At 30.0% G+C, this 21,862-nt stretch overlaps 1 protein-coding gene across 6 annotated transcripts in view; it reads right to left on the bottom strand.

The window, feature by feature from the left end:
* The window catches only part of LOC129981158 (protein Gawky-like), a 67,217-nt gene that overhangs the window by 37,597 nt on the left and 7,758 nt on the right, over positions 1 to 21,862 (bottom strand). For 2 of the 6 annotated variants that reach the window (XM_056091863.1, XM_056091865.1), the window contains exons 1-5: positions 9,010 to 9,180; positions 3,842 to 3,918; positions 2,748 to 3,328; positions 1,532 to 1,698; positions 65 to 434 (exon numbers count right to left, since the gene is read on the bottom strand). In XM_056091863.1, the coding sequence (XP_055947838.1) occupies positions 65 to 434; positions 1,532 to 1,698; positions 2,748 to 3,165 (955 nt within the window). In that variant the 5' untranslated portion in view covers positions 3,166 to 3,328; positions 3,842 to 3,918; positions 9,010 to 9,180. Of the gene's footprint in view, positions 1 to 64; positions 435 to 1,531; positions 1,699 to 2,747; positions 3,329 to 3,841; positions 3,919 to 9,009; positions 9,182 to 21,862 lie in introns of those variants that run through there. The other 4 variants (XM_056091866.1, XM_056091868.1, XM_056091867.1 and 1 more) reach the window with 3 other exon arrangements.

Below are 21,862 nucleotides of genomic sequence, written 5' to 3'. Positions count from 1 at the left end.
GTCAAAACAATGAGAGTAATTTTTCCGATTTGCTTCAATTTCATGAAAATCCTCAAATACTAACCTCCCCACTGAGATTGGTTGTTATTCCAATGTTTTTCTTGGCCTGTGCTTCCACCCCACATGCTACTTCCAGTATTATTGTTATCAGGCCAATGGGTGGGGTTAGGCATAGTTCCACCTCCACTCTGCCACTGACTGCTACTCTGCTCCTCTTCACCCCAATGTCCTCCAATATTTGTGGCAGGAGTATGACCCCATGGAGGAGGTGGTGCTGTTGTGGGAGTGGCTACGGCAGGAGCACCACCTTTGTTCATACGTAGATTGGTCTCCCAGATTTCTGTGCCATTGTTAGGAGCTCGCCAAGTTGTACTCTCTTTTGAGCCATCTTGAGTATTGTCATCTACATCCCATGGAGTATCTTGGTTTACACCCTAAAATATAATAATTTATTTTAATAGTTAATTAAAAATAAATTTATGTAAATATGACAAGTTTTTATCAAACATTACTTCTTTAGTACATTTTCTATGAGCAAATGCATTTGAATTTTTTAAAATTTTATTTCAGCTGAAAGCCACAAATTACATAAATTATGATTACCTTGGTCCCTGCAACAAGGAATTTGTCCAAATTATAAGATATTCACAAGCATATTATAATAAAGGTATGATTATGATAACATTTAAAACCACACTTTATTAAATAATATAATGTTATAGTTTGAGTGGACTCGCAGATTGATCAAACTTTAATTTAAGATGACACAAATACAATATGTGCTTACAAATATCTACAGTTAAACAAAATCAAATCCAGTCTTCAACAGACTATAACAGCAACAAACTAGTTCCCTCAAGATATATATGGCAAATTGTCTCAGACTGAATATAGTATTTTGAGACAGCAAAATTCAGGCAGCTTTACCACAGTCAAAAATACTATATGCTGCCATACTAATTTGATGAAAATATACTTAACTACTCTAGTGACAATTGCAGTAACATATACTTTAAAGACTGTAGAATTTTCTAGAAAAGAATAAAAATGTTATGATGCCACGTCAAATGCATCAACATCTGTCGTCAAATTCCGAATTTTGCTGCTAACAACTCATTAAGAAGACAATATACTTAAAATTAGCCGAATTTGTGCCAATATAATTATAACTATTGTTTATGGAACTTTTTTTCATCTTTATCTTGTAGGAGGGCGATACAGATTATGCAACGGCAATAGCCAGTAAATTTAATCTTAAAAAATTCTAACTCTTCATAAAACATTTTTAGTGTCTTATTATACTGTATTATCACGTGCATGCTGGCCAGAAATGACAAAAAAGAATTCCTTTTGTAGCTGCAGGAACACAAATCTTTACTTCTAATAACTTTGTTATCCCCCCCCCCCATATCAGAAATCTAAAAGTTTATTGCATTTAGTTCCAACATACACTAACATGACAATTCAAACAACTATTGAGACTAAAAAAAAAAAAAAGACAACAGAGGCTTGAGATTAATAATATACTTACATTTTGCCCCCATCCTTGACTAAATGCAGCCTTCTTCCTGAACTCCTGGGCTTCTTGTTCTGCACGATCACGGGAGGATGTTGGAGCTTCTTGAGTTGGTTCTCCCGGTAGGCCTTTACCTGCTGCCTGTGCCCAGGATGAAGTCTGAGATGGCTTTGTGGGTGTTTCTGAAGAGAGGAAAAACATTTCAAATAAAAGAGAATTTTCATTACAACACAAGTAGGAGTCAACATATGTAAAATGAGTCGAATATTTCACATCAATTTTGAAAAACAGATGTTATAGCACATCGTAAAGCAATATAAAATGACATTTGCATTTATTGTTGATTGATATCATATGAGAAGAGTTCATATGCAAATGTACTTATATCAAGAAAACGGAAGACGTTAATAACTAGCATCCTATTTATGTTAAAGTTTTGTTAAGAAGGTACATTTCACTTAAATGACTTAACTATACTTTGCTTTGTCTAGCTCAATATGTATTACTAAAAACTTTCAACCAACATACACAACCCATTACCTAAAGAAAAAAAATAAGAAAATATGCTAACTGATTAATTTTTACACTTTAATTTAGTATTCAATAGATTTTTTTAGAAGTTTGGGAAAGATAAATACAAATATGATGTCAAGTAAAACTCTTCAAATATATTTTCTGAAAATGACAAGTCCTGCTTAGGTCAGTATGTAGGCAATTGTGCAAAAATAATTTAAAAAATAAATAAACATTAATGAAGAAGGAAGTTTGGAGCCTGACTTATAAGTTTGCAACAGCTGCAATAAAATCCGACTTGTGAAATGGAGCAAGGAAAAAGATAGGTGGAAAGGATATTTGAGACTACTTGTAATAAAAGACACTGCAAAATCATTCTGAGCTGAAAAAGCTCTTTTAACATGTATACAAAATATAGATTATGTTCTTTTCTTTTCATATCACATCCGAAAGCAGGATGATGGAGAACTAATTTCAATACAGACACAAAAGTACAACGAAAAGTACAGGACTATCTTCCAACACAAGATAAGTCAGTATGCTGTTTTTCTTTCTTTAAAAATTAAGCTTCTTTATCTTACAGATAATAGATGAGGTAATTAAGAATAGAATAACCTCACACAAAATAGGACACTAACAACTTAAAATAAAAATGTAAATGCAAAAAATGTGATCCAAAGTACTATAGTTCCCCTTACATAAAATGAGAAAATCTTACCAGCATTTGATCCTCCACTTATGTCTGTAGTACCTGGCCGCCCAACCCATGCTCCGGTACTACTAGGCCCTTGACTTCCACTCCAGCTTCCAACCATTGAGCTCTCGCCACCACCAAGAAGTCCAAGACGAGGCATCGGTGGTCTTCGTTCGCCTTTCTCCTCTTGACCACCTGTTGCACCCAAGAGACCCGAGAAAGAGTTATTGTCATGATCCATGTTTTCATCCTTTCCCCTGTTATTCTTGTTATTATCTGACCAATTTGAGCCATTTTGCCATCCTGAGTATGAGGAATCCGAGTTTCCATTTTCTCCTTCTTGGTTAAAATTGTAGGATGGGTTGCTGCGATAGGCAGCTGCGCCGAAGGCAGATGCAGATGCGTCGCCATAGCGCGCAGTCGAATCCATTTTTGCCTGCATCTATGAGCTTGAAAGACGTTGGTATTGCCCACTGCGACTAGCGCAGGGCATGGAAGAACGTGAAAAGGGGATGAGGTGTTGCCACACCAAGAGTTTGTTTTTGAGCTAAGTTATCACAGACTAAACAGCGTAGGGCACTAGCAACAGCTCACCTTCGCCAAAGCTGAAATCAAATAAGTCAGTTCAGTAAAAATCATTTTTGAGATAATAAATAATAAAATTATTCAATGATTAATTCTAGTATGCAAAGTATTTTTATGTATAAATAATCTCGAACACACACACAATCACCTATTCATCTTCTCCTTTTGCTTCCAACATTTCTTCAAAGTAATTGATAAAAGTAATACAAGGAATATTGTAATAATCAATTTAAAAAAAGATCAAACATACAAATACAATGCAAATTAGATTAATTTTGTTCCCCCCCCCCCATTCAAGTTTCCCTTACAGCATCAGCTTTGAAAATTGTAATATAAGAAGTAATTATTTTTTAATTTTCATATATTTGGCAAATTGTCCAATTTTAAACATGAATTTTCATGATGTACTAATCTTCCACATAAATTTTTTTTACTTAAGAATAACAATTGATATTCATATGATAGCATTTATTTCGATGTTACATGTAAAATTTACGGGAAAAAAATTTAATTAAAAATATGAAAATACTAACCGTATCGCATGGAATATGAGAAAAGATAGCTGCTTATCACTAGATCAGAAGAATTGCACTTATTCCCACTCAGGTACCTGGAGGGGAGAAAAAAAAAAATCAAATATTTAAACTTATATCTCATCTATTAAGTCAACTAGTGAATGAAAAACTCAGGACAAAAGCAGAATGTCATTTAAAAATATCATATTCCATTACATATACTGGAAAATGAATTTTCAAAGTATTATAATAAGGAATATACATAAATATTCTATATTATGAATGAGTTTCAATGAGTTCATAAGTTTCCATAGTAGTTAATAATCTATAGATATTTTACAGTGGATATCATAATTTTGCACCCTGGTCAGATGACGAGATGACACACGAGTTGTAACTCATGTGTCATCTCCGAACTTCAACACCACACTAATGGGAGGGCATTTGGCCTTAACAAGCAACAGACCCACTTAAACAGTGTTTTCATATCTTAAACTTGGAGCCCTCTGGACTCACAGCAGAGAACTCACCGACAAGACCTTCCTTTACATTTCCAATAGAAGTTTCAAGAACACTGATTATTGGATGTTCAAAGAGTGCTTCGTGAATAAAGGGGAAATGTTATGGCAAATAAATTAATATTAGCACGCTCTTAGAAAATAATGAAACATGAAAGTTTACGTCAATACCTTCATAATGAGAAATTATGGAATACTTTAGAAAAAAAAAAGAAATTAAAAGACAAAAAAAATCCCATCTATTTTTTATTTATTAATTATAAACAATGCTCTTATTTTAGAGAGAGGAGGGAGAAATATTTGCAAAAATATTTCAGAATAATTTTCAATGATTTAAGAAGTTTTTGCAACAAGTAATTTTGTAGAAATTTTAATTTGGTAAGCAATCAAGTTTCTTAAATATATGAGAACAGTATGGTTCCAAATTATGAATGAATCAAGGTGTAATTAATCTTCCAGCTGCGTATCCTGCCATTTCCACGTGTTGACAATCCGTCCATTTTCTGTTGCATCCAGCATTTTTTGCAGTTTAGAGTGTTTATTTTTTGTGATCACAGATTTTTATTATATTATTATTGTGTAACATATAGTATCAGTTCACTGCCTTTGGAAAATATTTAAATTTATTTGCAAAAATCATATCTAAATAATGATTTTAAAGAATTACGCAGCCAGAGGGTTAAGCATGGAAGTCAGCAATAAGACATAGAAATAAATGACAGCAAGAAAGGGGAAAGGTAGAGAATAGGGAGGAATTTTAAGACAAGAGAATTTTTATTTCAAATTAAAACTAGATGGGCTATTTTTCCAAATGGGACTATTTTGAATTTCAAATTAAACACGATAGGTCATTTTTGATTTTTAAAAGATTAAGAAAACATTTTTCTATGAATTAAAACAAGCTGGTAGAGAAAGCAGTTTTGATGAGCAAATATATGTATAAATGATTTATGAGCCCATTACATGCAGAATAAAAAAACAAAAATTATGCATGAATTTTTTTTAAATTTATAATATTTATTTTTGGCTAAATATACTTTTCTTAAATGCAGAAGTAATAATTAGCACACAAAAAAATTATCTAAAAATTATTTTTGTCTAAATCCAATTTGTAATTTACTCATGCTTTCTAAAACCTCATTAGTTCTTGCAACGTTTAAAAATAAAAATATTCACATTTTTTTTTTAATAATTCAACTGCACATCTGTATATTCAGATATTAACAATATATACACATTTATATTTGCAACAAAACCAATATTTAAATTGGGGGGGGGGAGAGAAATTATTTTAGTAGACTGTAAATCCTACTACTGCTTATATGACTTCTATATTTCACAATAATCACTATTAAGATTTTAGTAAGACTGAAGTTGCAATCAAAAACAACTGTACAAGCATATTTAAAAATTTGTTAACTAATAATGTTGCGAGTTCTTGATAAACATCTAATAAGGCAGGAAAATTAAGTTTGGAACAGGATACAATATAATGATAAAATAACTTACAAAGGTTCATCATTAAAACACTAAAGTGCAATGATAAGACAATTTTAAGAAAATAATTCTGAAATTTTATGTAGAACATATTAGTAAGTTGTCATTGTCCCTGAATGACAAGACAGCATATTGCATATAGTGTAAATCATTTGATTAAAATCATATTCACGATGTAAATGGCTCAATCCTGGGCAAATTTTTCAAAAGATCTTTCTATTCAAATTAAATTTAGCGAGTTGTAAAATTTTTTTAATTAATATATTACTAATATTTATATAAAAATAAATATTTACAAAATACTCAAATTATAAGGAAAACTTATTAATTAGTTTAGGCTTTTCACTTCTGAAATTATATTGAATTAACAAAAAACAGTTTAAGACATTTTAATCATAGCAAAATCAAAGTTAATTGGAATGTTTTTTTCAGAATTACTAGAACAACAAAAATTGTCAAAGAATTTATACAATTCCTGTCGAAATTTTTTAGACAATTTATTTTGAAACCATTTATCTCATTGCTCAGTTTCTGTTATTATATAAACTTTTATTTTGCATGCAATGTGCACATCTCAATAAAAGTTCACCTGCATTTCTATTTCTGTTGCTTCTTAAAATCTGAATCATTTGCCTATGCACTTAGCCATTTAATAACCGTTTTCTACTATGTGTCATGTATCTAATAAATTAATATCTGCTGCTTTCTTCAATTTCAAGATATAGTTTTACAGAATTAGAACAAATAATTTCAAAAATCAGAATGGTAAAAAGATGAGGAAACAAAATATTATGCCTGAACTCTTTAATTATATGACTAATCTTATATATGACTTTACAAGCACAGTTGTAATTTATTAGATAATAGGTTTGCTTTCAGCATTTGCATATCGTAAGGTACTAAAGTCTTTGCAAGCCAGTCAATCCTCACATTCTTCATATTGTACTTTGTAGGTCTCAGACCTACAATCTACATATTATGTGGAGAACTGTCCATACATACTATACTCTTAGCTTATAAATCTGGCATAATTTTTTTCCCAGTATCAATATCTCAAAATCTCCAAAGTAAATTTAGTTATTGTAATCTCCTTTATTGATCAACACTTTGAAAACCAACTGAGCACTGGTATAAATTCTGTAAGCAAACCAGTTTGTATAACAAGTCAATCTTTGAAATAATATTTATTTCAGTTCCTGAAATGGTATCTCGCCAGTGCTTACCATAAATATTTGTCTATGTATATTTCATCAATAAATACGATTTGATATCCGCATTTAATATATCACCTTCACATACATTTCTTCTATATTATGTTATTTTTTGCAGTTAATTTTTCTTCTATTACACAGTATTGAGTCTTTTGATGAATATATATATTTTTTAAATTCTCAAATGCTTCCAGTGAAAATTTCTCGCATGCAATATCTTTTTCTAGAAATACTTTTTTTCCCATTGAAAGTTTAACTTTTTGGCAAGGCAAGAAGAAATTTATTTAGGAAAGGTATTTTCCTTTATTAGGCATAGATGGATTGTTTGAAGTCCTGTGGCATAGTGGTAGCGCTTTGCATTCCTAATGCACAGGTCTGGGGCTCGATCCTCGGGCTGGGCAAGGTTGACTCAGCCTTTCGTCCCTTCAGTGGGTCGATAAACTGAGGACCAAGCATGTTTGGGAACTAAACACTGGAGGTCCGGGTTAGGTTGATCGCCTAACCAGGACACATGCCTTGCACCCCAGGGCCCTCAGTCAAAAAAGCAGATATGGGAACTGTAAACCTTGGCCCACATGGACTGTCGTGCCACTGAGTAGAGTTTTTTGTCTTGGATTGTTTACTGTATAACACATATGATCAATTTCATCGTATAGGTATAATATCTTCCAAATTTTTACTTCATTGAATACTTAATAGTAAAATTTAAAATTTCAGTTGCATCAGGTAATCTTTTTGTAGATTGCAGAAGAACTTTCAAAAATTTCATTATAACTTTCTCAGAGAAAAATGCAAAATTACGCACTATTTCGTACACTTTATTGACTGTAATTTTAATATCTCTTTTCTTATTATTGTAAAAGACACTTAAAAAATATCTGGTTAAAAGAGACCAGAAAAAATGATAGGAATTAATTTTAATTAAAAAAAGGTAAATAAAATCTTTAAAAAAATGGAAGACAAATATAATGATGCATGCAACTACAGCAAAAAGATTCTTTTTCAGCTGACAATTGGTATCAGAAAAGAAAAAAATCCAAATTTCCATCTAAGTCATCTAATTTGAAATGATTTTTTTCAAGAATAACTAATTCCTATAGAATCGCTACTAATCAGATGGAGTAACAAGATCTTGTAGCAGACAAACAGTGCTTGTTTTCTTATGAAATTTCATAATGCAATTTTATTTACATCAGCATCCATTGGGTATATTTAATGAGAAAAAAAAATACATCTTTAACAGTCAAATATTTTTTTTTTCATAAAAAAAATATTTTTTTTTCCTTATATGATTACCTCTTACAATAATAAATATAATCCTATTCCAATTAAGATATTACCTTCAATAATGATAAAAGAATATCTAGTTTCAAACTAAGGGACAAATGCTCCATTTTTAACAATCTTCCATATATATATCACTCTAGAAATAAAGGTAATTTAATCTTGAAAATTCACCATAGAAATTATAATAAATAGTATATTATTTCATAATATTTTAGAATTATTTTGCATTAGAAATAATACAAATTATTGCTCAAATGCAGAGAATATAACATTTATCGATAAAACAAGCAAGCGAGCCAGTCGATCGTTATTTACAAGCGTTTTGATCCTCAGATATTAGAAGGGAAATACACAACTAAAAATGCGTCCTAGATAGTCCATAATATAACTGCATTTTTTTTTATAAAAAAAAGCAATTTTCATGGTTTAGCAGGAAACTTGATACTCTACTGATCAATCGATTATAACATTTACAGCAAAAAGGCTGCATCGTCATCTGAAAAGAGCTCAGATCGCAAGTATTGGGAAAAATAATGGCCGATCTCCTCCCCCCACCCCTCTTCCTCCTTCTCCAAACAAACATTGAGGAAGGACGATGCAGAAAAGTGTTTCGACTAGGGCACAAATCTACACCTGGACAATGTTTTCCTCTTAACTAAATTAAAACACTCACCTGTCTCATGAATAGAAAGCTCGCAATATTCGTCAAGGTGCACCCATTTAAGCTCTTGCTGCTGCGTAGATTAGGACGCAAAGACAACTCCTATCCGCCACGCCATTCCGTCACAGCGCTCGATAAATGCCGTAGTCCCTTTTCAATAGGGTTGCCGACAGATAAAACATTGGCGAGCATTTGGCGATTTCTAAAGGAAACAGTACCGAGTGCAAACACTACAGTTTCATGTGAAATCGAAAAGTCTAGTAGAAGGGCTACGCCAAAACAAAAGGGTGGAAAAAAAGCAAGGGATTGTTTTTTTTAAGAACGAAATATCCATTAAGCATTTTATTTTTATTTTAACATTTCGCACTCTAAGGTGACAAATGCACCCTTTTCACATTTTTTCTTAAATATAACATACTTTCTAGTAAAATTACTCTCATCCATTGTTTTACGACCGATTCAATTAAAATTCTTTAAAAATAAAAATTAATTCTAATAATGATATATGAAAATAATTAAATATTTTAATTTATTCATTTGCGTTTCTCCATTGTACAGATTTCTAAAGCTACAAATCCATTATCGGAATTATATTACGAATGGGATGATTTAGTTGATGTAAATAAAGTTTTTTTTTTTTCCCCTTCTGATGCAGACACTATATATTTATGGGTATGACGGAAACACCTGCGGTTCACGCCTGAGCTGTTGATGAATTATATATTTTTGAATTAAATTTTTCAATTATTTTAATTTCTACCAAAACGATTGTATAGTTTTTAACCAAAATATCACTAAAAAACCTTTTTACAAAACATTAAAAAAAAAAAAAAAAGGTGAGGGGGGATTTTTTAAAAGCAACTCTTGAGAAGGATAAAAATACAAAAAAAAAAAAAAATAAATAAAAAAAAAATAAGAGAGGGAGAGGTAATTTTTTCAGAAAAAGCAGGATTTAAATTGTTGAATAAGTAAGTAAAAAACTAAAGTTATCTCTTCAAGATATGAATCGTTAACAAATACTGCAGCAGAAAAACCTCACCATTATTCTATAACCAACAACTGGACATAATTGTGCAAACGAGAATCTATCCCTATTCTATTGATTTTGGGTTCACTATTTTTTAACTGTACCGAAATATGCATAGTTTGGGAACACAACTGAACTTAAATCTTCCTAATAGTGTCATAAGTAATTTTGAAAAATCAGGCATTTAGCGTTTGCAGTGCTTTACAAAACAATCATTTTTCAAAATATGCATTTTGTAGGTGGTTCCTGATCATACTAAGTTAACCCAATTATTTAATTATTTCAAATACTGAAAGATTTTAGAGTGCAATTATTTGAAATTCAATTAGCAATAAATTCTATTCATAAAAAATAAAATACAATAATTCTTTAATATGTAGCACCTCTTTTACCCCTTGAGCAGAGAGCGCCCCCTTGTGGCGTTTTACAGAAGACAAGCAGTTGAACGGGACAACTGAACTTAAAGGAACTTCCTGAGGTCAACTTTTCCCCCTATGCACAACCCTTGTAAATTTTGTAGTGTAGCTGTGTTTGTGGAAATTAAAACTAGTGTATTTAAAACCGGGCAGTTCATTAGAAAATCACAACACACTCACTATAAATGTCAAATTACATCAAATTGATATCCGCAGTTCATATAATTTGTGAAAATAAAAAAAAAATATATATTTTTTTGCAATCAGGATATATTTAAATATTCTCAGAAGTTAGCAATTAAAATAAAAAAAGTTATCATATTGTTGCCAAGCCTTCATATTTTACTCTTATCAATTAATCAAACAACAAATCAATTAAAACAGGCAATTAAGAGTGCACAACAGCGAAAAAAAAAAAAAAAGTCGCATAGCTTTATTTTGTTGTCGATCAATGTACATGAAAATTAAAAATATTTTCATACTAATAACGGATACTAAAATTGATGTGTTTAAGATGTTCGCAAGGGGTTGTCGACATATTTAAACTTTGAAACACTTTGAAACACACTTAAACTTTGAAATTTTCAATTACAACACTCTAATTTCACAAGGAAAGAAATCGCCTACAGTACAAATTTTAGTTAATATACCATGATTAATCAAGAAATATTTGTCATTTTCTATTGTAGGATTGTTTTCATATTTAGATGCGTAAAGTGTAAAAATTTTCACTAATATATATGCTTCTTAGATATTTCCTGGAGGTTGATAATTTATTTTTGCCAAACTTCAAGATCAGTAAAGTTACAATCTGCAAATTAAAATCGATTGCTACTTCATGCATGACAAAACATTTAAAGTGAAAATTTCATTCCAGTATAAAGCGGCATTACGCTGCAAGTATCAAAATGGAAAGTCTTGCTGTAATAGCAAAATAAATAAAATTATTTATTATTTATAATTTTTAAAATATAAACTTAACGTTGAATTAATATCTTATCCAAAAAAAAAAAAAATTAACGGATTTTTATTCTTTTTGCGTGTTATTCCAGCATTTTTTTTATTAGAATATCAATTCCTTAAGTACTCATAAATAAACATTAAATGATACACTATTTTATTTTTATGAGCATATAAAAAAGTTACAGATGTGAAACGCAAATCACATAACATCAATCTAAATGTTCATTCATTTCTTTATTTTACATGTCTTTAATTTTCATTATTTTTGCACTACGCTTTTGATATGAATAAAAATTTAAACGCAAGCATGATTATGAGAATAATTACTCCAAATATAATTATGAAAATAATTATTCCACAAGATGTCTTTCAGAAGTATTTAATTTAAATAAACGAAAATTTGTATTAGAATTTTTTTAATTAAATGCAACAAAACGAATTCAATTAAATGACATTTATCAACTAAATGCATCGCAAATATTTTATATAAAAAAAATTCAGTAATAATATTTTGTCTTTGTAAATATCAAAGCTTTTTTAAAGAAGTAATAATTTAAAAATGAATTTCATTCGAAATTCTGTGCAATTCTTTTTGTTATAAAATATCTTTGCTCACCAAGAGATATTCTTACGGAATTTCATTTTTCAAGTCATTTATTCTTTTCGACTTTCAAGTAATTGAAATTTATTGCTTCAAATTTCATTTGCTTCGCTTCTGCTATTCATATAAATATTAATTAAAATTATAAAATTTTATAATGACTAAGATAATTTTGAACCAAAATATTAATCAATACTTCATCAATCCTTTGGAATTCTTCATTTTCGCAAGCGTAGAAAATAAATGTAATATATTTTGCAAACAAATTAATACTAAAAAGCGTTGTCTAATGATATATTGACGCCTGATTTTTTAAATTCCATTTACTATTATATACATCAATTACACTTTAAGGCCGATTAATTTTATAAAATTTGAGACTTTTACAAAAATATTGAGCACATAAAATTTTTTAAACATAAATTGCCCTTTTCTAGTAAACAAATACGGAATACATTATGTATTACTTACAAATAGAAATAATAGTTATGATTCCATAAAGAATTTATTGGATATAAAATTACCATTTTTTCAGCAATTTCTTATATTTTGTAAGTGACATTATATGCGCCAATGAGTGAAAATTCTTGCTTGCTACAAGGATAGAGACTATCTTCAGTATTTAAAAGAAGTGTCTGTAAAGAAAATATTATGACAATGCAAAGTATCTTTTTTTATTTTTTATTTCTTTACCATTGGCGAAATTTTATATTATATATATATACTTACATTACAACAAGAAAAATAACTATGTATATATTTACATTACAACAACAAGAAAAATAATAACTGACTTAAGAAATGCATGATTAATATAGCATTTGAATGTCATAAAATACTGTCCACATTTTGAAATTTGTGAATTTGCCCCCAATTGCATCGTTTTAGAGGATTACAGAAAATTCAATGTAACGGAAAAAATATTTGTAGAAATGAGCTGAAATTTTGTATGTCTCGTAAAATGGCCTTGCCCTTCAAATTCCGCCCAAATTTAAGTACATCGCCATTTAAATTTTTTTGAACTCTTAATTATGAATTTTTTTCGCACATTAAAAAAATTAATGATAAATATATGTGCAATGCAAAATATTATAATATATGTGCAATATAATGCAAAATACCCTATATTTGCAAAACACAAATTTAAGTCAATAATTATATTTCAGATATGAATTTTTTTAAAAACCAAATTTTATTTTTATATCAGAAGTTCAAAATTTTTTAACTCGTAATTACGAAGTAAATAAACCTAGACCAATGAAATTTGGTTTTCGAAGAATGAGTGGTGCCATTGGCAATTTTAAAATTTGCTCTTATTTCAATATATAGACAGCTTCCTGTGAAATTTTTAATTCATGATATGTTAATTTAATTCCCGATTCCTTTCGAATAATAACTTTTCTTTTAATTGCGCGAGGAACAATGACAGAATAAATTATATATTAAATAGGTGGCACTCGCGCTCTTTTTCTTTCCCCTTTCCCTCGCAACCGTACATACAAAATCGACCTTTTAGAAGTGGCAAGTATTTTTTTAAAAATTATATCAAATTCGGAACCATATCTGTCTGAAAATCAATAAAATTACCAGAAGTGATTTCTTTATGAAAAGAAAATCGCTTATGATTTTAATGGAATTTAGCAAAACGCATAATATTGCCGAATGGCAAACACATTCTGAAGTCTACAAATATACACAAATCCTAAACGTTATCAACATTATCTAAATAAACAGTTCTTAGTTTCGTAGTATCGGAGCATCACTAGACGCCAAAACGCAATTGTAATAACTAAAATTTGCAAATCCTTAAGTATTCTTTCATAAAAACTCGACCTCGTGACAAAAGATTTATCACCACTGAACGATAAGATCCCAAATATAAAAACAATCGGAAACCATGCCTATGAAAGCAGATTTTCGTAGCATTCTAAATACACTCTCCTACAATTACGCGAACATAAATATTAGTTTTATTATCGATATTAACAGAGGAAAAACAGTTGACAAATATTCTTAAGTGTTTCCGATAACAATTGCTATAGGAATGAATAAGACAAGGAGGAGGGGGCTTTTCGATATTTTTAATTATCACACACCAAATTTTATCTCATATTTGTCGAACATGAGATAAATGAGGATTGGGTCAAAACCAATTTTATGACCCAAAGCACAACGATAATATTGTGTATTGATATCATCATTACTGGCTATCATGTATTACTTAAAGATAAAAAAAATAATTTTATCTCATGCAGGAAACAATTTTTTATTTGCACTTTAAACCAGACAAACAAGAGAAATTGAGAGATGCAATATCTAATGCATATTGCATGTTTTAATTTTCTACATAAAACACAATTACTAAATTTCATAATCCTAAGAGCCCAAGTTCTTACATCATTCATTAATGATACAGCCGTTCTAAGTGTGTAATGTTAACTTGGGTTGCCTCCATAAGTCTCTATTATAATCACGACTCAAAGATAATATTTAAGCAATTAATAGGGAAACTGCTTTAGCTGATCTAAATCAAAGGAAATGGCCTCTTCAAAACTTCCTTTCTAAATAAAATTTTTTATCCCTCTCTCAGGATTAAATTGTGGACACTGGGCAAGGCTGCGAACGCTTTTACTCCAGCATAATAACGCGCTCAAATTTTTATTTTCAAAGTATCACACATGAGAGTTGTGTGTTTCGTAAAATAGTATAAAAAAACTGGTACTTGCGACTTATTGACCGAACAATAGTTTTTGATGCTTACCCATTGGTAAGCGGCTAATTCATGAGTATTCGAAAATCGAATATTTATTTTTCAAGCTTTTTTCGGCAGACAGAAACAAAAATTTCACATAGGATTACAAATGTAGTCGCAAAATGAAATACCAAATTTCGTTTATTAAATTATTGAGCTTACATGCCTGTGAAAGTACAGACTAACAATCAGCCTTTTGATGGAACTGGTTTCATATTTGATACATATCTATAATTTGGATTTTAAATCTGTATGTCAAATTTGATCTATCTAGCTCTTTATATTTTGTAATCATGTTCACTTGTACTCAGAATTGAATTGTGCTCAAAATTTGATAGAAATCTACCAATTTGGCGTAAAGACGATATGTCAAATTTTAGGCATCTAACGCAAAGCGTTTTAGAAATATCACCGGCTGAACATAATTTCCAAAATGTGTTTTGGGAAGGGGAAGTTTGAAGCAAAAGAATTCGTTAGAAGTTCGAATTCGAATTTTTTTAATTTATTTTTTTATTTATTTTAGCCATTACAATATTTCTCTTTTATACTTGTATACGGACATGAATAAGTAAAAATTATATTTTATGCGAAAGAATAATTGTAATACTGGAAAAAGTCTAAAGTAAAATTCAAAATTTCAAATCTTTCTTAATTTAATCGCAGAAGCGTAATACTATTTTGTTTGTGTATCAAGAATATTTTAGTAAATATGATTAAGCCTGGGGAACTGTACAAAAGTTTAGAGATGGTAATATTTTTAATGGTCATTTAAAAGATTTTCAAACTGGAAATCTTTGTCTGTCTTTACCGTTTTTTAAATTATCCAATGAGCCATGATTAAAGTGAGCATCGATATATAGCAGTAGCTAAATCTAGAAGTTTTGGGAAAGCTACAGTGTTGTGTATTATATTGTGAAGTTGATTAAATGTCTATCTTTATTCAAAAACAATCTCTTCTATTAATAAAGATTGTGTGTGGTGGCGTTCTGCAGGAAAGATCATTGGATCAAGAGCTGCCGATTTAGGCATATTATATAAATTTTTATTAATTAAAAATTAGGCAATACTTTAACAGTTGTTCTGTGACAACTTCAAGAAATATTATAACACAAAATAAATTTTATGCCATCTTAAAATAAAATTACAAAATTATCTTTTCAATGTATCAGTCATTTTGACTTTTTTTTTTTAACTTTCTTGTATACGTAGTATAGAGAAAGTATTGTAATCGGCAAAATATTCAGGCCCCAGATTTTGAAGAATCTCCACGTTTTAGAGTTCCCCGAGTTCGAAAAACAAATTTTCGGAAACTGTTCACCTGTTTGTCTGTGACAAAGATAACTCAAAAACGCTTTGAGCTAGACGGATAAAATTTGGTATATAGTCTTTATACCAAATTTGTAGATTTCTAACAAATTTTGTTCTAAGTCCGTTCCAAAGAAGTCTGTTTGTCCAGTTGTTCGAATTTTCACAGTTAACACGATAACTATAAAATGAAGAGAGCTAGATAGATAAAATTCGGTACACTTATTTAACACCTATTAAATTTTGTGTCAAATCCAATGATTGATTGTCGTTCTGCTGGTCTGTGCTTTCAGAAACATTTAATGCCGATAGCTCAAAACCGCAGTGATTTAAATATATTACACATTTGGTATGAGATCTTGTGACTACAAGTAGTTTGGTGCCAAATTTTTGTTTCAAACGATTGGAAAAAACTAGTCCAAAACAAAAAAATTCGATTTTCGAATACTTTTAACTGCAATGCCAGGGTTCCATCGCCCAAAATCATATGACAAATTCAGTAAAAGAGCTAAATGCACGCCAACGGTTAAGACTTCATAACTATGACATTTGAATTCCATGCAAAGCGTTTTCTGGGTAAAAACATTTATTAAAGAGTATGCAAGAAACCTTTGAGGAGAAAACTTCAGCTGGTTATCTTTATATAACTAAAAAATATTTTGATTATTTTACAACAATATATTTTACTTTTGAAATAAAACTCAAATTGTTTTCATTGTTGCTACTAATACTTCATACTAAATTTTCTTTTCCGCTCCAGTATTGTGATCGAGCTATGAAGGTTCGGCTTATTTTCCCATGGTGAGTAAGTTTCAATAAAAAAGATGCTTTTAAATAATTTTTTTCGGAATTTTCTTGCACAATTTAGGTTTTACTTCAGAACCAAGTAATGGTGAAATAGTGTTATCAAAATGTGCTCATTTTTAAACATTATAATTCTTTCCTGCGTTATAATTGGATGTATAAAGATATAAAATATTACAAAAATGCATAGTACAATGAACACAGCGATGCAAAGCTTCTTTGATAGTAGTATAAGTTGCATGGCTATCAAAATTTAAAATTAAAAAATATTTTATTGAGGCACCGATTAAAATAAAATTACCCAAAATATTAAATTAAAAATTTTAGTGACCATTAATCCTAGCGAACCAAATATTCGCCAAAATCGGCTAGTTCGAAATATTTAATACATAATACTCTGGTTACAAAACCCAGCTTAACTCTCAATTTTACAAGATTTTATCTGCATACCATACGAGATTCGGTGTAGCGTAAAAAAAACATTTTAAAACCACCACTACAAAGAAATTAAATAAACCCCTCAACATAACACAATTAGGTTAATTCGATACAGTACTGTGACTTATATACCAATGTGAAACGAGGTTTTCGAGTGTAAAAGCATAATTTTAAATAAGTTATATTAAAGTTTCGATTGAAAGCAACAATAGAAATATTTGAGTCTGACATACTTTTTAACCCATTAGCTGCCACAATTTCCATTTGAAGATTTTGGAACTTTACGTATAGCACTCGGCGCCAAAAATATTTTTGGTCCTGGCAGTTCAATTTCATTCTATATGCATTCATTAATATTGTATGTAGTAGAAAGTGCGTATTCTGTTCTTCGTTTCTATAAAACTAACGAACAAATTTGAAATTCGTCTAGCGGAACAGAACGGAACAGAATTATCATATTTCAGACATTATAATTTTTTATTTAGTTTTTATAATAAAATGAAATACCGCACATAAATATGTAATTTAGAGATTATAGTAATGATTCGTTACTTACTCAGCTTTTTTTTTTATTGAAATGATTTTATTCATCATTTTATAATGATACCCTTTAACAAAAATATCATACATTTTCATAACAAAACACATTTTGAATGCAATTATACTGTTGCATAACTTTTTGTGCATATAACTTATCTGGCCAAAGATTAAAAATAATAATTATTATGTGCAATTAATGAATTAATCCCGTTCAGATGTCGAGAACGACACATGAGCTGGCAACTCATCAACAAACTTCCGAACTACACCAAAAGGAGGATGCTTGGCCCACGACGTCAGATTTACTGTGTACCGTCTGATATGTAATGAAATCAGGTCTGGAAACTACAGAATTCCAGATCCAAGTACCAAGATTTTACCACTAGGCTATCACTTTCATCATTTGAAACAGCAGATACATGTCCATAAAATATGATTTGCAACAAAAGTATTGAGTTCGTGATTTAAAATGGGAAGGGGGAGGGGAATACGTGGAATTCAATACAGTTTCTATTTATACCAAAAATGACAGGACCATAAAATATCAAGCAATGGAAAAACTTTCAAATTATTAAACAAGTACACATACTCTTTTGTTGATATTTAATTTAAAGTAATTTAAAAATAAATTCACTGCAATTACAATCAAATAATATAAAGAGTGATTACTCAAAAAAAAAAAAAAAAAAAAGGAAGTTAAAGAGCACACCTAAATTCTGATATCAGTAAGCTGATAATTTTGCCATCTGTTGACAACGATTTTGAAGAGCAAAATTAAAAACAACAGAATCTAGAGAAATTTAAATAATAATAAACCTTATCGTTTAGTTTAATAGTCAGTTGCTTCATGTGAGATGCATTTTTTAAAAATGTTCGAATTAATCACAATGCAATTAAGACTAATTTAAAGTCAAAAATCAGCTTTAGTCGCTTCGGCGGCTGTGAATTACTAAAATCAAGTGCGCTTCCATCCTGAGAGAGCCGGGGTAGGAAGAGAGAGGGGAAAGCTGGGAACAAGAAAAATAGCGAGTGGCCACGGAATACATCCCTCCTCGAAGCGCGGATGTAATGCAGCAGAGTAAAAATTGGAGAAAAGAGCATGCTCACGAGTGCCGTCCAAACATTCGACGAGGTTGCAGTTTGTTACCGCTCGAGAGTTTTTTTCCACAAGGAGACGCAAAAGGATCATTGCAATTTTATTTCTATATAATTATTTTGTGAATGTAACAAAATATCTGATTAGAATAATAAAACTTAATATATGAATCTCCAGTTTATGAAATATTTCACACCAGAAAATTAATACTGATAAGAAAGCTAAACATTTTTAATATGTTTTTTTTTAATTTAAACAATTTATATGTCGTCAAAGATTACAGTATCTTACCAACAATATGTTAGTTACCTAATAGTAAGAACTTTTTAATAGTACGTAGCCAAAATGTGCAGCGCATAATGTCACAGAAATATGTTTAAGATATTTATTTAAGGAAAATTTTATTACTTTTAAATTTTGACTCTCGGAACATAATTTCCAAATGCACTTAACAGAGAAGGTGAAAAAGTCCAATACATAAGCGACAGACTTGATAGAAATTTTAGAAAGTATATTTCAAAATTCATGTCAGCAATTCGCAGTCGGGATACAATAATATTACTGACGTTTTAATTTCAAGCTATAAAACTAGTTGCTGAGGACTATGGCATACAAAGATGTCAACTCAAAAACCTACGTACCAAAGTTCTAATTTCAAAGTAATATTGATATCAGCATTTATCAAATTCGCTGCTATGATTTAAGTCTGCTATTTATACAATCTGTCTAATCATATGAGCCTTTTTTTTCCTTTGCTACTTCTTAAATGAATGAGAGAAGGGATCATTTAATTAAATAGATATGAATCATAGAGAACGAGCCTATAGTGATGAAGCAGATAACATGTTAAGCTAAAATAATAATAAATTAAATATTCGTAATAGTAGACATTTCGATAACACTGTGAAATTCGAATACAAAGTTCAAACTGAAGCAGAAATATTTTTAAAATTCTTCAAAACAACGATTCACAATAATCAATATGAGACCCTCACAAAGATTACAATGATTTTGCGCATATGAACTGCAAATAATAAGGTATACGATTTTATTTTATCGTGTAACTGAAAAAGTTGCTAAATGGCGCATCCACATACGCTTTATTAAATTAAAGTTGTAAATCAGTTAGTTGTAAGAGAATAGCTGAAAAGGATAACCAGCCGTGAAATGAAAATAAAACGCGTAATGATTTTTTAACTCAAACCACGCACGCGCAAACAACCAACTTTCACTGGACCAAATCGTATGTCGGAAAAGGTCGGTTTGCTTTCTGCCAGCCGCGTTACGTGACGTCAATGCGCAGTATCGCCCCCAGCAACCATCACTACGCATACACCATATTGGCGCAATTATCTCTTTTGGCGGCGCTCAATAGGAATCGATCGTCTGCCAGGGAAGATATCTTAGTGCGATTGCACTCCTAATTATAAACCTGGAAATTGTACGGTAATATATATATGTGTGTGTTTTATTTTTAAGATTTTAGAAGATACAAAGAAAAATTCACTGATAGTTAATATACTCAGCAACTTGTTACTGTTATTCGAAAAACAAATAATATTCCAAGATGATTTTTACCCTGAATTCGACTCTCAGTTTATTACTTTAAAAACATCGGTTCTGCGCAATTGGAAATTCTGCTACAACCAATAATCTTCAAGTTTAAAGGGGGGAAAAATTCATAGAAATAATATTTGATGATGATTTTAACTCCCTCTTCGATTAAAGCATTTCAAAACCAACGCATCACAAACGAAGATTAGCCACATAAAAAATAATAAAACAAGCGGAGAGGGGACTTCAGAAGAGGTTCCCCATCGGATATAGATTGCTAAATCAAATAACTTCAGCTTATTAAATTCATTTACAAAAAAAAAAAAAAAAAAAAAAATGTGGTCTCAAATTGACGTTTTCAATTCATTTTTTAATAATAAATGATCAATGTAACCAATATCCAGAATTATTTTTTAAATTTAACCAAATACTTTTAGAATTAAAACAAAAATATTTAAAAGAAATATTTTAAAATTCAATATGCATTACAACAGTTGAATATTACAATATGATTTACAAACAGCAATTATTATGAGAAGTAAAGTATTTAATGGAAAAAATAAATTTTATCATATCAACAATAGTGGTCTCACCAAAACTGTCTTGCTCATTTCTTATAACAGGTGTTATCCCTTCTTGCATAAAATTACAAATCTTGGGCAAGGTCGTAATACAAAAAAGTAAAGAAAAAAGTAAACAACAAAAGCTACACAAAAAAGTAAAGAAAACCGATATCTGTATATTATATGCATATAAATCTTTTATGCATTAATATCTGTATATTAAAAGATATTAAATGCATGGTACTGGCAAAAAATAATTATATAACATCAATCTTTGACTGGAATCAACCATTTTTACTAAATCTAGTTTACGAGCTTATGCGATTAATCGCTGACAGGAGTTAATACAGAAACCCAAACTACACAGCTAAGAATACATATTTCTACTTTTTTTTTCTCTGATCGATCAAAATTAAAATTTGACGTAAACCTACAATTATAGTCAATAATTTGCATACAAAATTTTAATTATTTAAGTCATTACATTTTTGAGTTATCATTACATGCATGCAAAAGAATAGACCAACAGAAGGCCACTTCTTTAACAGATTTGTTTCAAAATTCAATAATCTATATTTTAAGGGCTAAAACTGAGAACCATATTTCATTAAGCCAAGATATACTGTTGAATTATTGCATTTATATGCTTGCAAATACACAGACACTCAATCCCTTAATAGATTTGACAATAAATTTTAGATGCTAGAGCTGTCTACCAAACTTTATCTATCTAGCTCTCAACATTTTGTAGATATTATGTTCATTTGTACTCAGGAATTGATTTTGCTCAAGATTTTGATAAAAAT

Source organism: Argiope bruennichi, chromosome 8 (genome assembly GCF_947563725.1).
Source record: "Argiope bruennichi chromosome 8, qqArgBrue1.1, whole genome shotgun sequence".
In the NCBI taxonomy this organism is placed as follows: domain Eukaryota; kingdom Metazoa; phylum Arthropoda; class Arachnida; order Araneae; family Araneidae; genus Argiope; species Argiope bruennichi.
Note: the sequence above shows the minus strand (reverse complement) of the source record. Positions and strands in the feature narration are given on the sequence as shown.